The 22040-nt window shown below is 46.1% G+C and overlaps 1 protein-coding gene across 2 annotated transcripts in view; it reads left to right on the forward strand.

Annotated features, from left to right (window-relative positions):
• Nucleotides 1-22040, forward strand: part of PPM1H (protein phosphatase, Mg2+/Mn2+ dependent 1H) — a 654208-nt gene that overhangs the window by 559730 nt on the left and 72438 nt on the right. For both annotated transcript variants that reach the window (XM_086919094.1, XM_086919095.1), the window contains one exon: nt 20888-20951. In XM_086919094.1, the coding sequence (XP_086775220.1) occupies nt 20888-20951 (64 nt within the window). The remainder of the gene's footprint in view (nt 1-20887; nt 20952-22040) is intronic.

Here is a 22040-nt window from a genome sequence, read left to right on the forward strand (position 1 = left end):
CCTCGTCTTGTGCTCCGAAATGTGCGTATCTTGAAGGTGCTTGTGCTGGGAGCGGTGTCGATTCCGAGAAGGCGTGCAGCCCACACCGGTGCTCTCTGCCCATGTCCCGGTGCTGGTGTGGCATCCTGCCGCCCTGGAGGGTCCAAGGGGCTTGGTCATGTGTCTTTAAGGGACATGTCCCCAGATAATTGCCTTCGCCATATGGCACACCCGTGCTATGGGAGGTATGAGAAAGGCTGGGTCCTCCGAGCAGGAATGCCCCCTCCCCACTGTGCAGAGTCACTGTGGGTGCCATCCTGGCACATGCCACTCCTGGCAGCCGCCTAGCTCAAGAACGCGCGACCAGTCCATGTGTTGCTGCTGCAATGTACTCCCAGCCACACCACATCCCACTCCCTTTTAGATCCCCGACATGTAATTCTGCAATCTGCTAGCTTTGCTTTCTTTGTCTGATGGGGCATTTGATGGGCCTGTCCTGCACTGTGGCAGGGCAGAAAACGTGTTCCTTCACCTAAAATGTCGGCTGGCGTGAACGCAGCTATCATACAACCACCCACAGTTTCCCCATCTTCCAAAGGCTAAAAATTATTCATTTTCGCAGAAAAATTGAAATTCATTTGTATGTACTCCTGTTCTCTTACACGCCCAGGAGATGTTCTGAGGGCAGGACTTCTTTTTAACCTCTTCCAATCATGGTTTCTATTGCCACCAACACATCATTTTTCAGTTCACAACTGGTCATTTTTCACCCATATTCGTATTGTGCACATTGATTTTCTTGACAGCTGTGCCCAGGATTCCCGATGATTATTCAACAGTATGGAAATCGGCAAGTCCTATAAACACCGGACGTGTTGGTAATAGAACTTTTGTTCTCTTCCATCCTGTGGTTGCAGGTGGTGGTCACCGGCGCTCGATTTTTGGGGACCTGTTTGGAAAATCTGCTCTGCATGAACAGCTGTTAGCACAACCTGGATCTCCAGTCCAAGTGTTGCTGACTATCATTTTATTTATGGCAGAGCTATGAACATTTGCATTATTTATTTTTTAAAGTATTTTTTGGATTGGTTCTCTTTAGTCTGTATCGTTGCACTGAGTGGTCTGCTTTTACTAAGGTGAGTGAGCCACAACACGACAATTGTATTAATGACTCGAGGCAAGTCAGTTGTCTTGTTTCTCATATGTAAGCCTTTGTTTTGTTTATTTATTATTTATTTATTTGTGCAATTTTATATAGCGCGAACTTTACCTGAAGGTGTCAGAGCGCTTTACATAAGAACCAGTTGAAAACATAAGGACTTCGCGTTACATGCGTAAAAAAAAAAAAAAGCAAATTTTTGCTTTACATAAGAACCAGTTGAAAACATAAGGACTTGGGATACAAACAGAAACAAATTGTAAATGTACAAGAGGTAAAGTCACATAGAGAATAGATACAAATGGATATACTCTAGGCATATACTGGTGATAACTCTATCTACATAGGGAGGGGATACACATGGATATACTCTAAGAGACATAGGAATGGTAGAGAGCACAGCGGACTACTGCATATCCTAGTGATTAGAGTTATATCTATATACATAGGGAAGGGATAAGACTGGATATACTCGAAGAGTCACATAGGAATGGTAGAGAGCATAGCGGACTACTGCATATTCTAGTGATTAGAGTTATCTCTATATACATAGGCAGGGGATATGACTGGATATACTCTAAGAGTCACATAGGAATGGTAGATATTACAAAGGTCTACTACATATACTAGTGATTAGAGTTATCTCTATATACAAAGGGAAGGGATACACATGATATACTCTAAAAGTCACATAGGAGACTGGTCGTTAGAGTTATCTCTATATACAAAGAGAAGGGATACACATGGATATACTCTAACAGTCACGCAGGAGACTAGTCGTTAGAGTTATCTCTATATACAAAGGAAGGGATATGACTGGATATACTCTAAGGGTCACATAGGAATGGTAGAGAGAACAAAGGTCTACTGCATATACTAGTGATTAGAGTTATCTCTATATACATAGGGAGGGGATATAACTGCATACACTCTAAGAGTCACATAGGAATGATAAATGGTACAAGGTCTTCTGCAAATACCAGTGATTAGAGTTATTTCAATATGCAAAAAAGCAGAGTTCCATAAATGTGGATGCAGTCACAGCACAAAGGGAGGGTGGGAGGGATGCAAGGGTATGGAGAGAAGGTAAATCAGAAAAGGGAAGAAACATTTGAGGATCATCGACTGGGAAAAGGGTTAAAGGACGAGGGAATGGAAGGAGGGTCAGAGTCCAGAGAAAACTGTCCGAAATCAGCAGCAAAGTGTCGGCCAGGACAGAACAAAAAGTAAAGAAGTCCAGGAGAGAAGGTGGGAGATGAAGCTGGAGGCCAGCCGCAGGCGCGTCATCATCTTGGAGAGCTTGCGTCAGCCGGCTCGGTGGGGGTGAGAGTGCGCAAGGGGGTGAAGGCCATGTCATGCGTTGGCCGTGAGGCGCTGCACGGCAGCCAGTGCGTTGTGTGTGGATTCAGCCGCAAGCAGTGTGGACTCCGGGAGCAGCGGCACATTCAGAACACTGTTTGTTGTTATATATAGAGCAATACTATGGCCTACCATATACAACAGAGATGTTTGATTGTTTGTACAGTGTGCATCCTGAATTGAATCATTTTAAGATTCTCTCAAAATTGATTATCATGGATAACAAGCCACAGTGTAGAAAAGTAATTGCCCAGAGTGTCACAGTTTGGTCATGCTAGAAAGCTAGAAGTGAAACCAGAGTCTCTAGTTCATGGCTCTGCCCCTTAGTTTTTGCCCCAGTTCATCAAAATGTTCGGACTGGCCTTGGCATGCTGCACTAGTGCCTTTATTTAATTGCCTCAAGCTGTGCATGGTGCGAGCGTGAGCCACACTGTTAAAACATGGTATTTCAAGCTGGTATTTATTTAAAGTCTTATAGTTTGAATTCAGCACCTGAGCATAATAGGACGGAATGTATGAAGCTCTGTGGTTATACTGAATAAGCAGCTACCTATGTTATGCCATCTATTAATGTAATAACTGCACTTTCACAATTGCTTTATTAACCTTCCTGCTTTCTCAAATTTGCTTGAAAATGCACGATTTTTCTTCTTTTTTTTCAAAATTTTCTTGGGGGGGGGTTATCCCCCCAAACCCCCCTTTTGGGGTTCGAGCTCGCTCGCTGCGCTCGCTCGCTACGGTGCTGGATGCAAATCACTTTGCGCCCCACCACTTTCAAATGTCACCCACCGCCCCTGCAACAGACGACATCCGAACTCTACTGGACAATGGAGACAAAGTCGCCCTCATCCTCCTCGACCTCTCCGCAGCCTTCGACACAGTCTGTCATAACACCCTGTTACAACGACTCAGAAACATCGGAATCCAAGGAAAAGAACTGGAATGGATCACCTCATTCCTTGCTGGAAGAACTCAGAGAGTACGCCTCCCACCATTCAAGTCAAAGGCCACTGAAGTCATCTGCGGCGTGCCACAAGGATCTTCACTCAGCCCCACCCTCTTCAACGTATACATGAGCCCCCTCGCGACCATCGCACGCCAACACAACCTCAACATCATCTCCTACGCTGATGACACTCAACTGATACTCTCACTCACCAAAGACCCAAACATCGCCAAAACCAACCTACATGAAGGAATGAAAGAGGTAGCCGAATGGATGAAGCATAGCCGTCTGAAACTGAATTCAGACAAAACAGAAGTCCTTATCTTAGGTACCTCCCCCTCCGCCTGGGACGACTCTTGGTGGCCAGAGGCCCCTGGAAAAGCACCCATCCCGACGGATCACGCACGGAACCTAGGCGTCATCCTGGATTCCTCACTCTCGATGACCAGACAAGTCAACGCCGTCTCTTCATCTTGCTTCAACACTCTTCGCATGCTCAAAAAAACATTTCGCTGGATCCCCACCGAAACTAGAAAAACGGTCACCCACGCACTGGTTACAAGCCGCCTGGACTACGGAAACACCCTCTACGCCGGTACCACCGCAAAACTTCAGGAAAAACTCCAACGCATCCAGAACGCATCAGCCAGACTCATATTAGACATCCCGCGTAAAGAACACATTTCTGGTCACCTGAAAAACCTCCACTGGCTCCCCATCAATAAGAGGATAACTTACCGCCTCCTCGCCCACGCACACAAAGCTCTTTACGAACTTGGACCCGAATGCCTCAATACACGTCTTTCCTTCTACACCCCCCCCCCCCCGCCCCCGCCAGCTGCGCTCTTCCAACCAAGCCCTCGCTGCTGTTCCCCGCATCAACAAAACCACCATGGGAGGAAGATCATTCTCCTACCTAGCGGCCAAAACCTGGAACTCACTTCCCATGCACCTTCGCCTCACTCAAAACCACCTAGCATTCAGAAAGCAACTTAAAACCTGGATATTCGAGAAGTAATTCCCCACCCCTCTCCAAGCGCCTTGAGACCCTCTAGGTATGTAGTGCGCTATATAAATTTATTGACTTGACTTGACTTGACGCAAACTTGTCATCGTGAGCGTGACTTCACACCATGAGTCTGCCAATCGTCCAGCATGTATTGTATTGATTGATGTCATTTCAACTATATAGCACCCCATAACCACGGTGGGACAGTATCAGATGGGTAAAATGCTACAGCGTGGGAGAGTTCGTGTTTGGAAAGATGTTATCTTCGCTAGGAGCCTGTGTAGAATGTGTTTTGGTGTTACAGGCAAGAGACTGCACTTGAGCTCTTATGTCTTGGGTCGCATTGCTTGGCATGTTATGGGAGAGGAGGTGTGAGAGGCCATGCTCCGGTTACTGTTTAGCTGGCAGTTACACGTTGCTTTGCAGGTCTCATGATGGGTTTATGGTGATGACGGGCAATTTTCAATGGTGACTCAAGTCCCTTCTGCCAATACTGATGCCATCAGTGGGCACTCATAAAAGGTGAGTCAGTTCCTTATAGCGTAGATAACCGCCTTCTCATTTGCTATGATTCAGATGTAACCCTCTGACACAAGACACACTGAGCAATATCATTGGAGGGGTACTGATGCAAAAGTACATGTTTTCCCTGGCGTAGTTTTATTATTATGTCGGTTCACTAGATCCAACAAGTAGTTACTAGTTCTTGATCTATAATGCAGATCTTTGCATGAACACTGCAGGCTGTGCCGTTCTTATGCACGCGTGCTCCCGGCATCTTAACCAGCAAATGCTGAAGCAAAGATGACCCCAGGTAAACTACATGCCAAAGGCTGATTTACCAGCCAGGGCTCATGCAGTGACTCCTACCAACCCCTTTCACCCCACTCATAACAACCAGCTTAGGTCCCACACGAGCTGGAGTACAGATCAAAGGAAGTCACCTCTGTCCTTCTCGCCAATATAACTGATGATGTCATTGTCACAATAATTAAAGAGGGCCTTATAGGTTCATAAAATATTTTTACCATGCGGTAATATGCATTTGTGCAAGGTGAGCCATAGATTTCGTAAATTTTTTTTATTTGTGGCTGGATGCAGGAAGTGAGTCCTCAACAAACCTGTTCACTGATTTGCATGAGGCGGGCCTTTGTCTACAGTGGCATGGTGGGCAAAAAACGATAGACAGAATTGGGGCCTGAATAATTACCAGTGGTTGATGGAGACATGGAGGCATCCGTTGTCTTTGCCGGCTCCCCGGCCAGCACCTTGTGAGTGCTGGCAGAAGCGAGACATTTTTCTTTTACCATGGGCACTCACACTTATTTTTAAGGTTGAGTGCCATGGGGAGAGCCACAGGGCCCTGAGGCTCTTACCGGCCCCTCAGCTTTCACCCATCTTTTGTGCAGCAGGAGCCGCTATATTCCTGTGCTCCCGCCCTTGCTTATTTCTCTGCACCTTTCAGGCAGGAGCAAAGTTGAGCTCCCTGCCTGGGGAAGTGTGGGCAGGGAATTTGTATTCCCTGCCTGCACTCTCCCGGGCAGGGAACAGCAATGTCAATCGGGATGGTGACGCAGAACTCTACTTTGATCAGGTCCCAGGGGATGGGCTTTCTGGGCTGGTCTACAGCTCAGGAAGTGGGCCAGATGCGCATTCCCCATTAAAAAATTGGCCCTAGAAAACAGGGTTCTTGGGCCTCTCTGAGGGGTATCCCTAACCTGCCCCCTATGTGTTTTATAATTATTTTTCTGGGACAGGAGACTAAGTCCAGAGTCCTAAAATGGCTGCCACCACATCTTTGGTAATGTGCCTGGAAGACAATCTGATATTTTTAGTTCTGCCAGCTCTGCACATTGTTCATGGCATGATATATAGATAAATTATGAACCTTAATTTTTCAAAAACTACTGAGCAGATTTACACCAAATCACAAAAAAACACACTTTTTGCACCAAGTTGTAGCTTTCTAGCAAATTTGGAGAAGTTCTGTTTAACTGTTTTTGCGGTAATGCTGTCCAATTTTCAATTAAAAAATGCGTTTTGGAACCCCCTTTTTTTCAGACCTCACTTGACAGACCACCCTGAACCCTTTCCGGAAGACGCTGAGGTGGATGATCTTTTTATGGGAAGTTTCATGAAGATTTGTCAAATGACGCCAAATATATAACAAAACTAGATAGATAGATAGATAATCTTTATTCAGCATTTTCATTAAACACCATAAAAGTACAATAAAAAACGTTTACATTTATACGAAACAGGACACATAGGGAGCAAAGTACTATTCATAATAACATATTTCATTTGAAAAAAAACTTCTCCCACCAACGCATATTTAACTGGTACCTCTAGTATTCCTAAGTTTGACAGCTGATCGTAAAAAATGTGTAATCGCAAATAGGGTCAGATGGTCTCGGGCCATATGTAAGTGTATGAGGGCTTCAGACACATGTTTAAAATTAGCCTTTTTTAACAAACTTATTAAAAAACGACGCCTGGGCATTGAATAAAAGGGGCAAAAAATTACAAAATGTAGGGTATCCTGTGGAGATCGTTGATCGCAACCACAGGGACCCTTTGACTCAACAGAATTTGTAAAACCTGCTGGCTCAGCAAGCAGGTGATGTAAAAAGTTGAGCTGTAAAACCTGCTGGCTCAGCAAGCAGGTGATGCAAAAAGTTGAGCGGCAAGCAGGTGATGTAAAAAGTTGAGCAGCAAGCAGGTGATATAAAAAGTTGTGCATAACTAAACAAAAAAATCCATTAGTGACTGTAGTCGCCCTGTCTAGACCGCAACCTCCTGCAACTTAACCGAATCAATAACAAGACACTAATACTCCGCCCTGGATAATAAGGTCATCTTTGTTAACTTTACACAAACACGACAATCATGACAATTCACACAGCAGGTGTAAACAGTTGCAGGAAGAAAACACAACAGTACAAGGTGAACGATGTACAAATTCACTTTTAAGAAATTACGCAACAAAAAAGCGAAGATTGTAGCATGCATATATTTAAAATGAGTAATTTCCCTGAGAATGCACAGCACTGAGGGCTTCATATCCTTTTCTTCTGCTTGCATGCCCGAACCACACAAGTGAAGCCATCTGTATCCCTGGAATGAGGAACTAGACCCTTGCATCCTTTACCAGCTGTCTTGGTCCCACACCCTCATGCACACCAACCTGCTAAAGGAGGCAGACTGAGAGAACAGGGACTAAAACCATTTACTCTGCACTGTAAACCGTGATACTATGCCTCCAAACCAGTGTGGGTGTCCCTTGCAGAACTAAGGATGGCTGTCCATCCCCTCAGTGCTGTCCAAGGAGGTATTTTGTTGGAAAAACTCTCTATTGCTAAGAGGAGTTGGTGCTAATCCACCACAAGAGTAACCAGGGCAATAAGCTCCTTTGCCCATCCCACCAAAGAATAAAGACTGAGTAAATGCCCCGATGTCCTCGATGAAGTGGTTCATCCCCATGTCAGATAGATGCACCCCATCGAGTTGGAACATCTGCTCTCCCTTGATCAGTCTATGTGGGATATTTCTCCATTGCTCTAGTCCGGGCACAGTTTGGTCATTTCCACCTTGATCTCCAAACAAATACATTGAGGGCCATTAGCTTAATGCCCTCGCCCCATGAGCGAAGAGATAGTGGGGTCATGCAATGAAAACTCCAGGGAATGATCAACCCAACCAAGATAACTGCTTCAGAATGGATTCCTGCACTTTCTTCTGCCCAACTTTACCAGGTCCTTACCACCCTAATGCAAAACAATTAGGTTCAGGAACTGAAATCCCTTTGGAGCCAGTTGTATCCTTCACCGTCTTCTGTAGCTGAGGAATCCTGAGACCTCCCACTCTGCACCACTTGAAGAAGACATTCCTCGACACTGGCTGCTTTGGCCTATAAATCTGCTGCAACCAGTATGCTACGCACCACACAAAGGAGTGACCTGTAAATCACATGTAAAAGACTGGCAAAAGCAGCCAAACAGCTTTACCTCTTAAGGTGAGCTGTATACCTTGTCCAAGGTGTCTAATATGGCAGCAAATTCATGAACCTCAAGCAGCTTCCTACCGTCCCTGGACACTAAACACAGCCTGCTAAGGCCTTCCTAATCAGAAAACAATTGCACATGTCCTGCAGCCCTAGAAGCTTCACAAAGAACCCAATAGCTGATACGTGGACCTTAGCAAATGATACTGGCCTGCCCTGTTCATGCAACACCTTGAGAAAAAGGCATAGAGAGTTTACTGAGAACACGGGCGCAAGTGATTATCCCACAAGAAAACCCTATAGATCCCAAAACCTCGCTCATAGGCCATCCATGTGCACCTCACTAAGGAAGCTGCAACTAAACTACTCAAGGCAGGGAACCAATCTTTTACAGATCCTGCAGGAGCTCTGTCATCTTCTCTGCTGCATGTGGGTGGAAACTCCCCAACTCCTTATACTTAGAGCGAGACAAAGCATCAGCTACATTGTTATGAACTCCAGGGACATGTCTGGCTTTAAATAACACACTAACCTTCAGACAGAGTAGCATCAAGTGTTTCAGGAGCCTCAAGAGTAGCCTGTAGGAGTGTAGGAGGGTCCCCTCTCTGTTAATGGCCTCTCAGCCACTGGCATATTGGGTGTCCAAAACATAATACTCTTATCCTTGAATTCCTCTAACCAAATGATAACTGCCACCACAATGGGGAATAACTCCAAGAAAGCAACATTTTTAGTTATGCCTTTATCATGCCAAGCAGGCAGCTAGTCGACCCGACACCATCTAGTAACCACAATCACCCCAAATCTAACAAAGCCTGCTTCATCTATGTACAGGCCCAGCGTCTGATTGAGATGGGTGAAGCTGGCCAGACAACCGAGCCACTGAATCTATCTAAAAAACTGCACCAAATTTTCAGTCCTCTTTGACCTGTGTGATGATGCTTCTTTGTTGGGCTAGCCACTGATCTTGCTATGGATCTAGAGAAGGGGCTCTTCATAGGAATAATCCTGAAGACATTGTTAAGCTTGCCTACCAGTACCTGAAGCTAGCAGAGCGTCACCTTCTTGTGGGATTGTACCGTGGTGGTTCACTCATCGAATGCCCAGACATTCTGCTGTGGTAGGCGACATTCACCAGCCACAGAGTCAATTTTGATGACTAGGAAGGTAATTCAAGTGGAAGGTCCCACCATTTTATCAGCAGCGAGCAGAACCCCCAAGTCCTGCAGAAGTGCAGGGACGTCTCCAGTGGCCGCCAATGCACGGAGGATCCTGGTGGGCTCTTGAATAGGAATTCTTCCAGATAGGGAATGACATCCTGACACCCAGTTTGCTCAGTGAATACCAACTCTTGTAGGGAACTAAACTGTTCAAAATAGCTGGAGGATAGCAATCAGCAAATTGGCATGCACATGGCATAATAAAACTCGCCCTCAATCTGAAAACCCTGGAGGTGATAATCATACGTACAGGCAGGAAGAGCAGGACAGACTCAGTATCAATCTTGGCAAGGAGGGTCCAGGTCCCAGCCGCCTTAATCTCGTAAGTGCCTTATGAACAAAAGCGGATTTGACATGGCAAACATTAAGGTCGATAGCGTCATTTACAGACGCTTCCCCTTGACGCAGACAGATTATGAAGAGCGCTCCCAGTTTTGTGGTATTTACTTTTTTGACATTTATGTCTTTATTTATCGATATTTATTTCTGGACTATTTTATATGCATTTAACTGTATTTATTTTAGGCTTTATGAAAAAATGAAGGTACAGCTAGTATTTTGCTGCATATATTAAATTGATAAATGTACATTCCTAACTAAATGCCTGGAGGGGCAGAGTCTGGCCGCATCCAAGGTGGCTGGCTCCCTTGTGAAGCTCTCCGACTGCCTGGCGTCTTCCTACTGTTTATTACCTGCCCCAGGCGCTCTGTGGTTGGCAGCATGGTGGATCTGCTGTCAGAGTGAGCAGGGCGCTGAGCAGTGGTCTTCCAGCTTCTGCAGGGGCTTCTCCAGGAGTCACATGGCCTTGGTACTGTACAGACCCAGCCATGACAGTGCATGCCCCAGTCCTGTAGCCGCAACCGTTCCTGGCTGCCCTTTGGGACCATGGAGCTCTTCTGCAATCCTCACTCCCTCCACCGGCATTAACCACATGCGCGCTGCCCTTATTCTGCTCGTATGCTGACTTTTTAAAAAACCCTTCTTATATGACGAGCTGGGCTCGTCATCAGTGTGTGAGGAGGCTACACCATGACGAGCCCAGCTCGTCATCAGCCTCGAAGGGGTTAAGACATTGCGAGGCTTGAGCCCCTCCTGTTGCGACTGCCTTACGCCACTTCCTAAGGCCTGCATGCCCTCCTTCACTAGGTCTTGCATCAACAGCACACGGAGGGTGAGTGTTGTCTTTTTATGACCATGGAACTCTCTCCCTGTCCACCCCCCACTACCCTGCGATGGAGGCTAAGGTTAGTGGTCACTCAGCGACATAAGTGTTTTTTGGCCCCAGTGTGATTGGACTGGGGTGCGTGAGGAGGCTGTGTGAATTTTAAAGGACTATCCCCTGGACCTCCAACCAAGGTGACTGCTCTGTTGTGGCCTTGGGAGACAAGAACAGCACTGCTTATTTGCGTTTTTGCAGCCAGGGCGCCAGGGTCGATGCATGATAGCCCCAGTCCTTGCCTCCCTCATATGCTTTTAATTCCATTGGCCAGTTCTGTGACTTACTCCTGTAGAACTCGATCAACAGGATACACAGATCACATGCCTGCTCCTAATCGGACACATCTGCTGCTTAGATGCTGTGGAGGTTCATCCATCCTCACTTCCTCAGCCTAGGCCCAAATGTTCTAAGGGAAAGCAACACATCAGCTACATTTTATAGTCATTATGGCTGTAAAGTCAAAACCACCCCGACCACCATGACCAACATTCCCTGGAGACACCCATGAGGGTGTTCACGGCCATCAAATCAACCATGAATTTGATGCATGAGGACACCAAATCTAGACATGTGGATTTGAAATCACTGCAAAGTGATCTTGGTACTTTCAACACATGGCTAGATGCAGCAGATCACAAAGTAGAAGCAATAGAGGACTGCCTGACCATTCTGGAAACTGTCCCTGATGCCAATAGTGAGGTTTGGCACCTACAAAGGAAACTGGTCGGGTAGAGGATCACAGTCGTAGGAACAATGTTAGCTTCTTAGGAATGCCAGAGAGCAAAGAAAGAAAGTGTATGGATAGTTTCCTAACCATTTTCCTCTCAGAACTTACGGGCCTGACATTCTCCCCTTGGTTGGAATTTCATCCAGAGGGCCCAGAGAATGCGACCCAAGGGGGCATACAACGGAACACCCTATGACAATCATTGTTTGATACCTTCACCATCAAAAGGCTCAACAAATTACCTCACACAAAAAGGCACAACAGACTTTTTTGTATAAAGAAGCCAGGTTCCAAATTGGAGCAGAATGCTCCCATAATAGCATACTGCGAAGGAAGAAATTCCTCATGCCGTGACATACTCTTCAACAACTTAGCATTCAATATAGAGTTCTTGAGCCTGCTAACATGCTGCTCACCATAAATGGAAAAAACAGGGAATTTGTGGACCTGGATGACTTTGAACAGTTTCTGATCCCTTTGGACTTAGAGGCCATGGATACCTCAACAATGATGGATCAAATGTGGGATGCGGGAGAAGGGGAGTTAGGGTCTGGGATTCGCCAATGGGGACACTTCATCTGAACGTCAAAGACTGGACACTCTTAAAAGAATGGGAGGACAGAGCTCCTCGTGACTGAGCGGCTCCGTTCAACACGGGTCAATATAAATCACACTCCTCATCAAGCCTTGACTGCTGTGCCCTCCTCAGAGATTCTAATGGGTGATACTGAAGTCTCTCAGGGCACCTCAGTTGGTAAGATCCACCATAATATACTGTTACTTTTTCATTACACTTGTTTAAACTTTGTAGTCCCCCACCCTGGGCTGCTGTTGTTGGTCTTAAACTCTATTTCAAGGGTGCCTGTCTTGCAGATTAATTGTCATTTTGAAACACCTCCCCTTACTGGCATGACGCTGCCACTCTATAAAACTTTTGATTTTCCCGTGATGGGCCCAGATTGCTAATTAGTTATGTTGTTTTATGACAGTGCTTGAAGGGTGAGAGTGGTGAGGTTAACTTCACCCTTTAAAGTAGTCTCTTCTTTGGATATTGTTTGTTGTACAAAGACATGTTAGGTAATTTCTCACTGCATCAATGTGTTACCTTGTTATTGTATTCCACCATCTTCCTTTAGGCTTCCCTCACTGTACTTCTCCGACCTTCTTCTACAAACCACACAACTCTCCCATTGAAGGAATTCCACATAACCCTAATCAATATATATCCACAGTCTTGCTTCTATTACTGTATAGCTTGCAGAGACCTGGACATAGTGCCTTCCTCGCTTTCCTTGGTTCAACTATTCCACCAATTGTAGCTGAGCATATTATCTCTCTCCCCACTACTTACCGTAGATAGACCATATATCATGACCTCCACATCATGGCTCAAGTACCTCTATATTTTGTCACTCAACATCAGTGGCCTTACTCATTATGTCAAGTGGAAAAAGATCCTCGCATACCTTTCCTGAAAATCCCTTGAAATACCACTGTTCCTGAAAACTCATCTTTTGGCCCTGGAATCTGATAAATTGAAGAGAGATTGGGTGGTTAAGTTTATTTGCAGCATCTTCCTTAGAAACACCCTCATGACCTCTGACTTCTCGAAGTCCTCGTCCACAAAGAAGTGCCGGGTTGCCATTCTCCTCCGCAGATCATTCACCCATACCATTTAGCAAACATGGACAGGCTGGCATCGTCGTTTTGTTTTTGCAAAACTGAATACTCTGGACTGGACCTTCATGGTGGGATCTGTCCATGACCCCAACCAGGATAAAGCTTTTTTTCTCTATTTTCTCTTAAGGGTCATGACCGAATTAGGCACTAGCAAGGTGATCCTAGGCAGGGATTTGAACTTGGCACTCAACCCTTACTTGGACAGATGAGCATTCATAGATGGAGCCAAACCTCAGGATCGGGCATTCTTGAAGGATGCTCTGCAGGATCATGGGCTGGCTGACCATGGGGGGTCCGATGCATCCGCGGTATAAGAAGTATACTTTCCTTTCTTGGGCACATGGGACATGATCAAGGATAGATTACTTCGTCATGAATCATGATTCCTTAGCCCTCCTGTGGGACTGCAGTATGGAAGAGGGGTGATCGCAGACCATGCACAGGTGACATTGGAGCTGGAATTGGGACATATTTCTCCTACTTCTAAACAGAGGTTACATGTGTCCCATTACAGAATACCTGAGGACAAACAGAAACTTACAACATACTTCTGCCAGTATTTGGTGTATAATGAACCCACCCCTTCCTTTCCCTAAGTTCTCCGGGCCACTATGAGGGACTTCACTATAACAGACTCCTCCAAATTTAAACAGGAGGCACAGGAAAAACAAGCACAACTAGATGGTGAGATGCATATTTTCACCAAAAACCCCGCCTTCTGCATCAACTTGAGCCAGCTAAATATGATATGAACATATTTTACAAAGCAAGCCAAATGTGCCCTACTCCGCCTTTAGTGGCACCACTATGAGCAGGCAGAGAAGGCAGGCAGGCTTCTAGCGACACAACTGTGACAGCGTTAGACAAATCAAGACTTAAGTGTGATTTGAGACCATGGGGGTAGAGTTGGGTGGAGTTAGTTGATACTTTTGCTTGCTTCATGGTACCCCTCTGCTGCTCTGAGAGTCGAGTGGATCCCTCATTTTCTGAAGACCCCCAGCTGCCCACTCTGCCAGAGACCCGCATATTGCTCCTAGATGGGGATATTACAGAGTATGAGATCTCAATGCTATTGCTGACTTCTTCACCAGTGGAGCACTGGGAAATTATGGTTTTCCCTCTCAATTTCTCTAAAATGAACACGCATCTGATGGTACTGCTCCTTTACAAGTCTTCACAGAAACAGAAGACTTTGGATCCTTGCACCCAGAGTTCAACAAGGTACTTATTGGCCTCATACTGAAGGCAGACAAAGACCCCGCCCAATGAGCTAGTTATCGCCTAATATCACTTATCATCATCATGCTTGCAAAAGTCCTAGCAATCCGGCTGAAAAATGTTCATTCCGAACTTGATCCATATATCACACATAGGGTTTGTGTCAGATCGATCTTCTCAAAACCACATGCCCCTCCTTATGCACATCATGTGGCATGTGAGTAATGATCCTGGTGAAAAACTCCTGCTGCCATTCGATGTGCAGAAGGCTTTTGATCAGGTTGAATGGGGATACATGTTCCGCACAATAGCGGAGTAGAGATAGGTCTCAATTTTCTGGCGCAGGTACAGTGACTCACCACACGTTGATTGTGGTGGACACATGTTGAAGGCATTCCTTATTCACAGAGGGACCAGGCAGTGATGCCCATTATCCTCTTTGTTGTTCCTGTTGTCCTTAGAACCATTGGCAGTAGCTATTTGCAGATCCGATTGCATTTGGGGTATTGATACACCAGCAGGATGGAACAAAATAATACTCTATGCCAGCTGTCTTCAATCTGTGGGGCACGACCCCCAGGGGGGTCGTGGAGTCCTGGGAAGGGGGTCGCAGATTCTGCAGAGTGCAGTTCCTGGCATTGGGCTGAGGGTGCTCACGGCGGAGGCCTAATTCACACCGAGGTGTGAAAAACATCAACGCCTCATTAACAAGTAAAAGGTCTTTTAAAGACCTGTCAAGTACTTGGGTGTGACTGTGTGTGTGTCCCTGAAGCTGTTACAGCCGGGCTCACATACACGAGCTGGGGCGAGCTGGGGGGGGGAGGTGGCGGCAGGGGGGGCGGGGGGGGGGCTAGGGGAGTTACTGTAGTGTAGCCCTTTGAGTTCAATGGATTTGCGCACCTGGAGCTGTGGGTCCCGTGACACGTCCCATGCCCCCAGCAGGGAGGCACAGAGATACCCTCCCATGAGCGGAAAAAAGAAGGAAGACGAAGCAGAGAGATACTGATCCCCCCCGCCCCCCCCCCTCCATGAGAGAGGCACAGAAAAGGTGGGTGGATGAATGATGAGTGGATGGATGGATGAAAGGCTGAAGGATGGATGGATATGTGAAAAGGTGGGTGGATGAATGATGAGTGGATGGATGAATGAAAGGGTGGATGGATGAATGATGGATGTATGGATGGAAGGATGAAAGGGTGGATGGATGAAGGAGAGATTGGTGAAGGATAGATTGGTGAAGGATTGATGTATGGATGGAAGAATGAAAGGGTGGACGGATGAAGGATGGATGGATGAAAGGGTGGATGGATGAATGATGGATGGATGGATGTGTAAAAAGATGGGTGGATGAATGAAGGGTGAATGGATGGATGAAAGAGTGGACGGATGAATGATGGATGTATGGATGGAAGGATGAAAGGGTGGATGGATGAAGGATAGATTGGTGAAGGATAGGTTGGTGAAGGATAGATGTATGGATGGAAGAATGAAAGGGTGGACGGATGAAGGATGGATGAAAGGGTGGATGGATGAATGATGGATGTGTAAAAAGATGGGTGGATGAATGATGGGTGGATGGATGGATGAATGGATGGATGAAAGGGTGGATGGATGAATGATGGATATATGGATGGGAGGATGAAAGGGTGGATTGATGAAGGATGTATGTATGTATGAATGGGAGGATGAAAGGGTGGATGGATGTATGGATGGATAAAAGGTTGCATGGATGAATGAGGGGTGGATGTGTGAAAAGGTGGGGGGATGAATGATGGGTGGATGGATGAAAGGGTGGATGGATGGATGTATGGATGAAAGGGTGGATGTATCGAAGGATGGATGTATGGATGGGAGGATGAAAGGGTGGATGGATGAAAGATGGATGTATGGATGGGAGGATGGATGAAGGATGGATGTATGGATGGGAGGATGAAAGGGTGGATGGATGTATGAATGGATAAAAGGTTGCATGGATGAATGCTGGATGGATGTGTGAAAAGGTGGGTGGATGAATGATGAGTGGATGGAAGGAAGGGTGGATGGGTAAAGGATGGGTGAATGGATGGATGATGGATGTATGGATGGATGGATGTGTGAAAAGGTGGGTGGATGAATGATGAGTGGATGGATGAATGAAAGGGTGGATGGATGAATGATGGATGTATGGATGGATGGATGGATGGAAGGATGAAAGGGTGGATGGATGAAGGATAGATTGGTGAAGGATAGATGTATGGATGGAAGAATGAAAAGGTGGACGGATGAAGGATGGATGGATGACAGGGTGGATGGATGAATGATGGATTGATGGATGTGTAAAAAGATGGGTGGATGAATGATGGGTGAATGGATGGATGAAAGGGTGGATGGATGAACGACGGATGTATGGATGGAAGGATGAAAGGGTGGATGATGAAGGATAGATTGGTGAAGGATAGAAGTATGGATGGAAGGATGAAAGGGTGGACGGATGAAGGATGTATGGATGGACGTGTGAAAAGGTGGGGGATGAATGATGGGTAGATGGGTAGATGGATAGATGAAAGGGTGGGTGGATGGATGGATGAAAGGGTGGATGGATGAAGGATGGATGTATGGATGGGAGGATGAAAGGGTGGATGGATGAAGGATGGATGTATGGATGGGAAGATGAAAGGGTGGATGGATGTTTGAATGGATAAAAGGTTGCATGGATGAATGATGGATGAATGTGTGAAAAGGTGGGTGGATGAATGATGGGTGGATGGAAGGAAGGGTGGATGGGTAAAGGATGGATGTATGGATGGAAGGATGAAAGGGTGGATGGATGAAGGATGGATGTATGGATGAAAGGGTGGATGGATGGATGGATGTGTGAAAGTGTGGGTGGATGAATGATGGAGGGATGTGATGAGGTCTAACAGGCGCATTTATGGTTGTCAAAAGTTGATGATGAGGAGTACCAGTTTCTCGAAACCTTTGTCGGAAGGGGGTCCTTACGCCTAAAAAGGTTTTACAAGGGGGTCTTGGCATCAAAAAGTTTGAAGACCTCTGCTCTATGCTGATTTTGCTGACTCTCAGTAAACACAAAGCCACAATCCCATAGTTTATTATCCTAACCAATGCCTTCCCTATTTTCTCAGGTATTAGATTAACAGGACTTCACGATTTTCTCGGTATAAGATTAACTGGACTAAAAGTGAGGCACTGCTGATGACTGCTCACGGACATAGACCCCTGCATAATAGCGTTGGCTTCACATGGAAAACCTCTAGCATGAAATTCCTAGGACTCCTAGTCAACAAAGGTCTCGAAAATATGGTGGCTGATCATTTATAGGTCCTGGTGACAAAAATAGGGCACAATTTATCACGTTGGTCCACTTTGCAGGTCTCTTTTTGGGGCAGGGTACAGATGATAAAGACGGTGGCGGCTCCCTGATTTAATTATGTTCTTGTTATGTTACCACTTCTGGGTCCCCAAAGAACTGCTGGGCACTTTGAACCAATGCATCAAAACATTTATTTGTGCAGGAAGGAAACTTCGCCTTAAGCCGGCGTGGGTGCATACGGTCACGGTGGATGGTGGCTACCTGACATGCACTAATACTATCACGCACATCCTCTCTCACAACTGATTTACAATGGATGACCATGGAATGCAACACAGCTCAGGCCTCGGCGGGCATGGGGATACTTAACAATAGCAATGCCTCTAAGGGCCAGAGATATCACAGAGTTTTACTCATTCTGTGCTTTTGGGAAAATGTTTCAGTACATATGGCCCCAAGTCTAATTTCTTTCCCCCTACATTTAAGGCGATGTGGTGATGTGGAAATACTCCTATAGGCTCCTGCGCAGCCATCATTCCAGTCATAAAAATGCACCACTTTGGTATAATGGTGGCATTTCCATAGGCCTTGGTTTGGTCAGACGGCCACAGTGGGAGGAGAAGTGGATTCAGACGGTTGCTGAACTTCTTACCAACTAAACCTTTAGATCTTTTGGGATCCTCCGATCAGACCTTGCATTGCCTCCATCACAATTATGTTGATGCTAGCAACTGCAGCACTGCCTGTGAAGTGCACTGGGAAAGGACTCCATCCTCCTTCCTGAATCATCACTCCTGGGTTCTTAAAGATGATGGGGACTTCCAGGGGCACTGTTTCTAACCTGTACCAGATCCTTATTGACAATTTGTACTCTATAAGTAAGCGATTAGCACTTGAAACGTACTGGCAGGAACAGCTTGAGGCTGTTTTTTTTCTGATGAGAGCTGGGCCGAGCTTATGACTTATCATAACTGCTCCCTCTGGGGGGCACAGTTGAAATACTCTTCTTTTAAGACTGTGCTGATCCCCGTAAAAGCTGTACAGGGCTAAACGTATGCCAAATGACACCTGCTGGAAATGCATAGTGGAGGTATGAGACCTTTGCAGTATTTTGTGGTCCTTGTGCCTACCTATCTCCATACTGGAGGAATATCTGGCTGACACTCCATACTACCAGCCCTGTCTCTTACATATGCCTACTAGCCCGCCTTGGGCATAGGGCATGAACCAGGACTGTCCAGGCATTTCTGTCCTGGGGTTTTCTTTCAGTCTGACTCCAGGTGTAACCATCTCCCTGCAGTCAATCTCAAGGCCACGGCGTCAGATGTTTCGTGGCCTTCCTTTTTATGACCTTTTCCCTTGAAGTTTCCAGGTCAGGGCTTGATTCTCATGTTATTGATGTTCTTTCTCTTCTTTTGTCTGTCCTTCCCCTGGGGCTAGCTTTCTTTATTATTCTTTTGATTGGATGACTTGTATAGTTCCATTGCTCACTGTTGGGGAAGTTTTGTGTATTTATTTAAGCACTCCATGAGAGTGCATGCGTTTTCCAGCTTTCTCTCTAGTGTGCTTCTCCCACAGAAACATCCACCATCCCCACACTCTATGTTGCTCTTTCCCTTATGTGCTTCTCCCCTGCGCCCATGTTGCTCTCTCCCATATGTGCTGTTTTATCATCCTCTCTACCCACTTAATTTTTATTTTTATTCCCCACCCACTCCCTGTTGCTTCCCCCTCCCCTGCTCCTTCAGTAACCCCCCACCATCCCCCGGTCCCCAATCACACAGTCCTTTTTTTCTTTTTGGTTTGCTTATTTTTAGGACCAGACAACACATTTTTTCCGAGATCCTCTACCTTAAAAAAGTGCTCTTATACTAATGAAATTAATGTATTATTCACAAAAACATTTTGATCGGTAAATTAAAATTGGCTCTAGCGGCATTTTCTGGGAGCCATTTAGTTGGTGATGCATGCGTACCCATGCACAATTGCATATGCACATTGCTATGATATGATATGGCCTGCAGCCGTGTCATCACACATTTTTTTCTTTGTTCTTTTTTTTTTATTTTATTCTTCTGACTGGTGCTGCATAGCATTGGCCGACAGCATTGGGAAAAAACAATAGGTCCAAAACACAAGACCTATTGACTTTGCCAATACTTTACAGTTACCACAGAATGAGGTTGTAAGTTAGACCACCCCAAGTTTACAAAGGCCTTGAGCCAAGATGTGTCCCCACACCACAGGCCCAATTAATGAACCCCCTCCGCCCACACCTGTGCCTCCCTTCCTGCATTTCAGGAGCTCACTGATTGAATTCTCACTTAATCTAAGGAAACAACTGCCTGTTCACAACTGAAAGGAAACACATCCTTTGTTTAATAGCACATTTTTGTGTTTGAAAAGGTGCGTGAATCAAATACGAACTATCAAAATAGGAAAAATGAAGTGCCACACGATGGCCAGTAATTCCTTACTGTGGGCCTCCAGCTGACCATGCTCCTGTGTGTACCGTGTGAAAAGTATTCATATTTTACGAATGATGTGTATGGAGGAAGCTAAAAAAAAAACTGATGAGTTTGGAGTCTGCGCGGCCATGTTGGCGCTGCCTCTCCCTGCGCGCACAAGCTCAGCATCCTGCCAATGCTTGCTGTTTGCTGCTGCTAATGGCGTTATTTACCGTGACCCAGCATGACCACACACACCTTATGCGGCCCTGTAACATTTTCTGCGAAATGGCAGAAAAAGCACATCCCTGCGTGTTTCTGGTAAGAGGGTAATTACCGCCCGATGCTATCTGCGTGTCCTGAGTAAAGCCTGTTCAGTTCCGAGGTGAGGACAGTACATGTTGTTCTCTGCTACACTCTGTCATTTTTTATTTAAATAAACGTGTTCCTGCGTAGATTATACGGAGGGAAGTTTTCTAGAAACTGCATCAAATGCATACACATATATTCCTTGCTCTGTAGAATATTGTTTGTCAAGAAAATAAAAGTGGTAATTGCGCCAAAGTAGAAGGCAGAGTGTGTTTTGATGAACATTCTCTCTCCTCAAACAGGGCCTACAAGACCATCGAGGACGACGACTTGAAGTTCCCCCTCATATATGGAGAAGGCAAGAAGGTGAGCGCGCGAGCGGCCCGTATGCACTCTATGATGGACAGAGGGTTCATTTGGCCCATGGTTATTGCTTGTCCTTACTGACGTCTTGGTGAGAAGAGTCTCCGGACGAAATGTTTAATTTTAACCCCTTCACTGTGACGTCCCCCGCTATGCGTGGGGTAGGGGGGGGACTCACGCGGCGCGGCTTTGCTTGTGACGACCTCCACTCATCATGAGGCACAGTGGAGCTGCACTCATGACGAGCTGAGCTCGTCACGACCACACCCGTTTTGGAACGTTCAGCACAGCGGGGAAATTATCCCCGCGTGCGAACGTTCCAACGGCCGTGACGAGCTCAGCTCGGCATGACTGCAGCTCAACTGTGCCTCATGACGAGCTGAGCTCACCATGAGCACTCAACGTGTTAAATGTCTTTAGGCTTTAGGACATTCTGTACACTAGCTTTTCTACAGGAAACTATTGAAAAGAACAGTTAGTAAATTTTTCACTTGTCTTAGGTCTCTAGCCTCCCCTACACAAGAGTAATTCCAACAGCAAGACACCATCTGTGGGCAGTGTATACGAGCCACGGCTTAAACACAGAGGGCCTCGTTTACAAACTTTTGACGCACTGCAGCGCAGCAGGCAGCCCTGCTGCGCTGCCGCGCGTCAGCTGAAAAGGGCAGGAATGCGCTGTATAAACAAGATACAACACATTCCTGTACTTCTCCTTTGCACTGGAGCACAAACAGCAGGCATGCACCATCGCAGGTCGCTTGCGTCATGTGGCAAGAATGCCTGTGATGCGGGGATGATTGTTTTCGTGCAGGAAGGGACACATTCCTGCACAAAAACAATAATTGGTGGCATTGTTCTCTTTCTATGGGTGCTGCAGAATGCAGCACACATAGAAAGAGGAAAAAAGGAGGAGAAATAAAAGTATTTGTCCTCGTTGCTCGACTCCTATGGTGGTGCAAAAGTGCCGCTAGCATCTTGTAAATGAGGCCCAGAGTATATAGGGCCTCATTTATGAAAAGTGTTGGATCGCTGCGGGAAAACAGCGATGCAATACTTTTCATTGTGCCATCCTTGCATCACCATGGATGCACC

The sequence above is a fragment of the Lissotriton vulgaris genome, chromosome 1_1 (assembly GCF_964263255.1).
Source record: "Lissotriton vulgaris chromosome 1_1, aLisVul1.2, whole genome shotgun sequence".
Classification (NCBI taxonomy): domain Eukaryota; kingdom Metazoa; phylum Chordata; class Amphibia; order Caudata; family Salamandridae; genus Lissotriton; species Lissotriton vulgaris.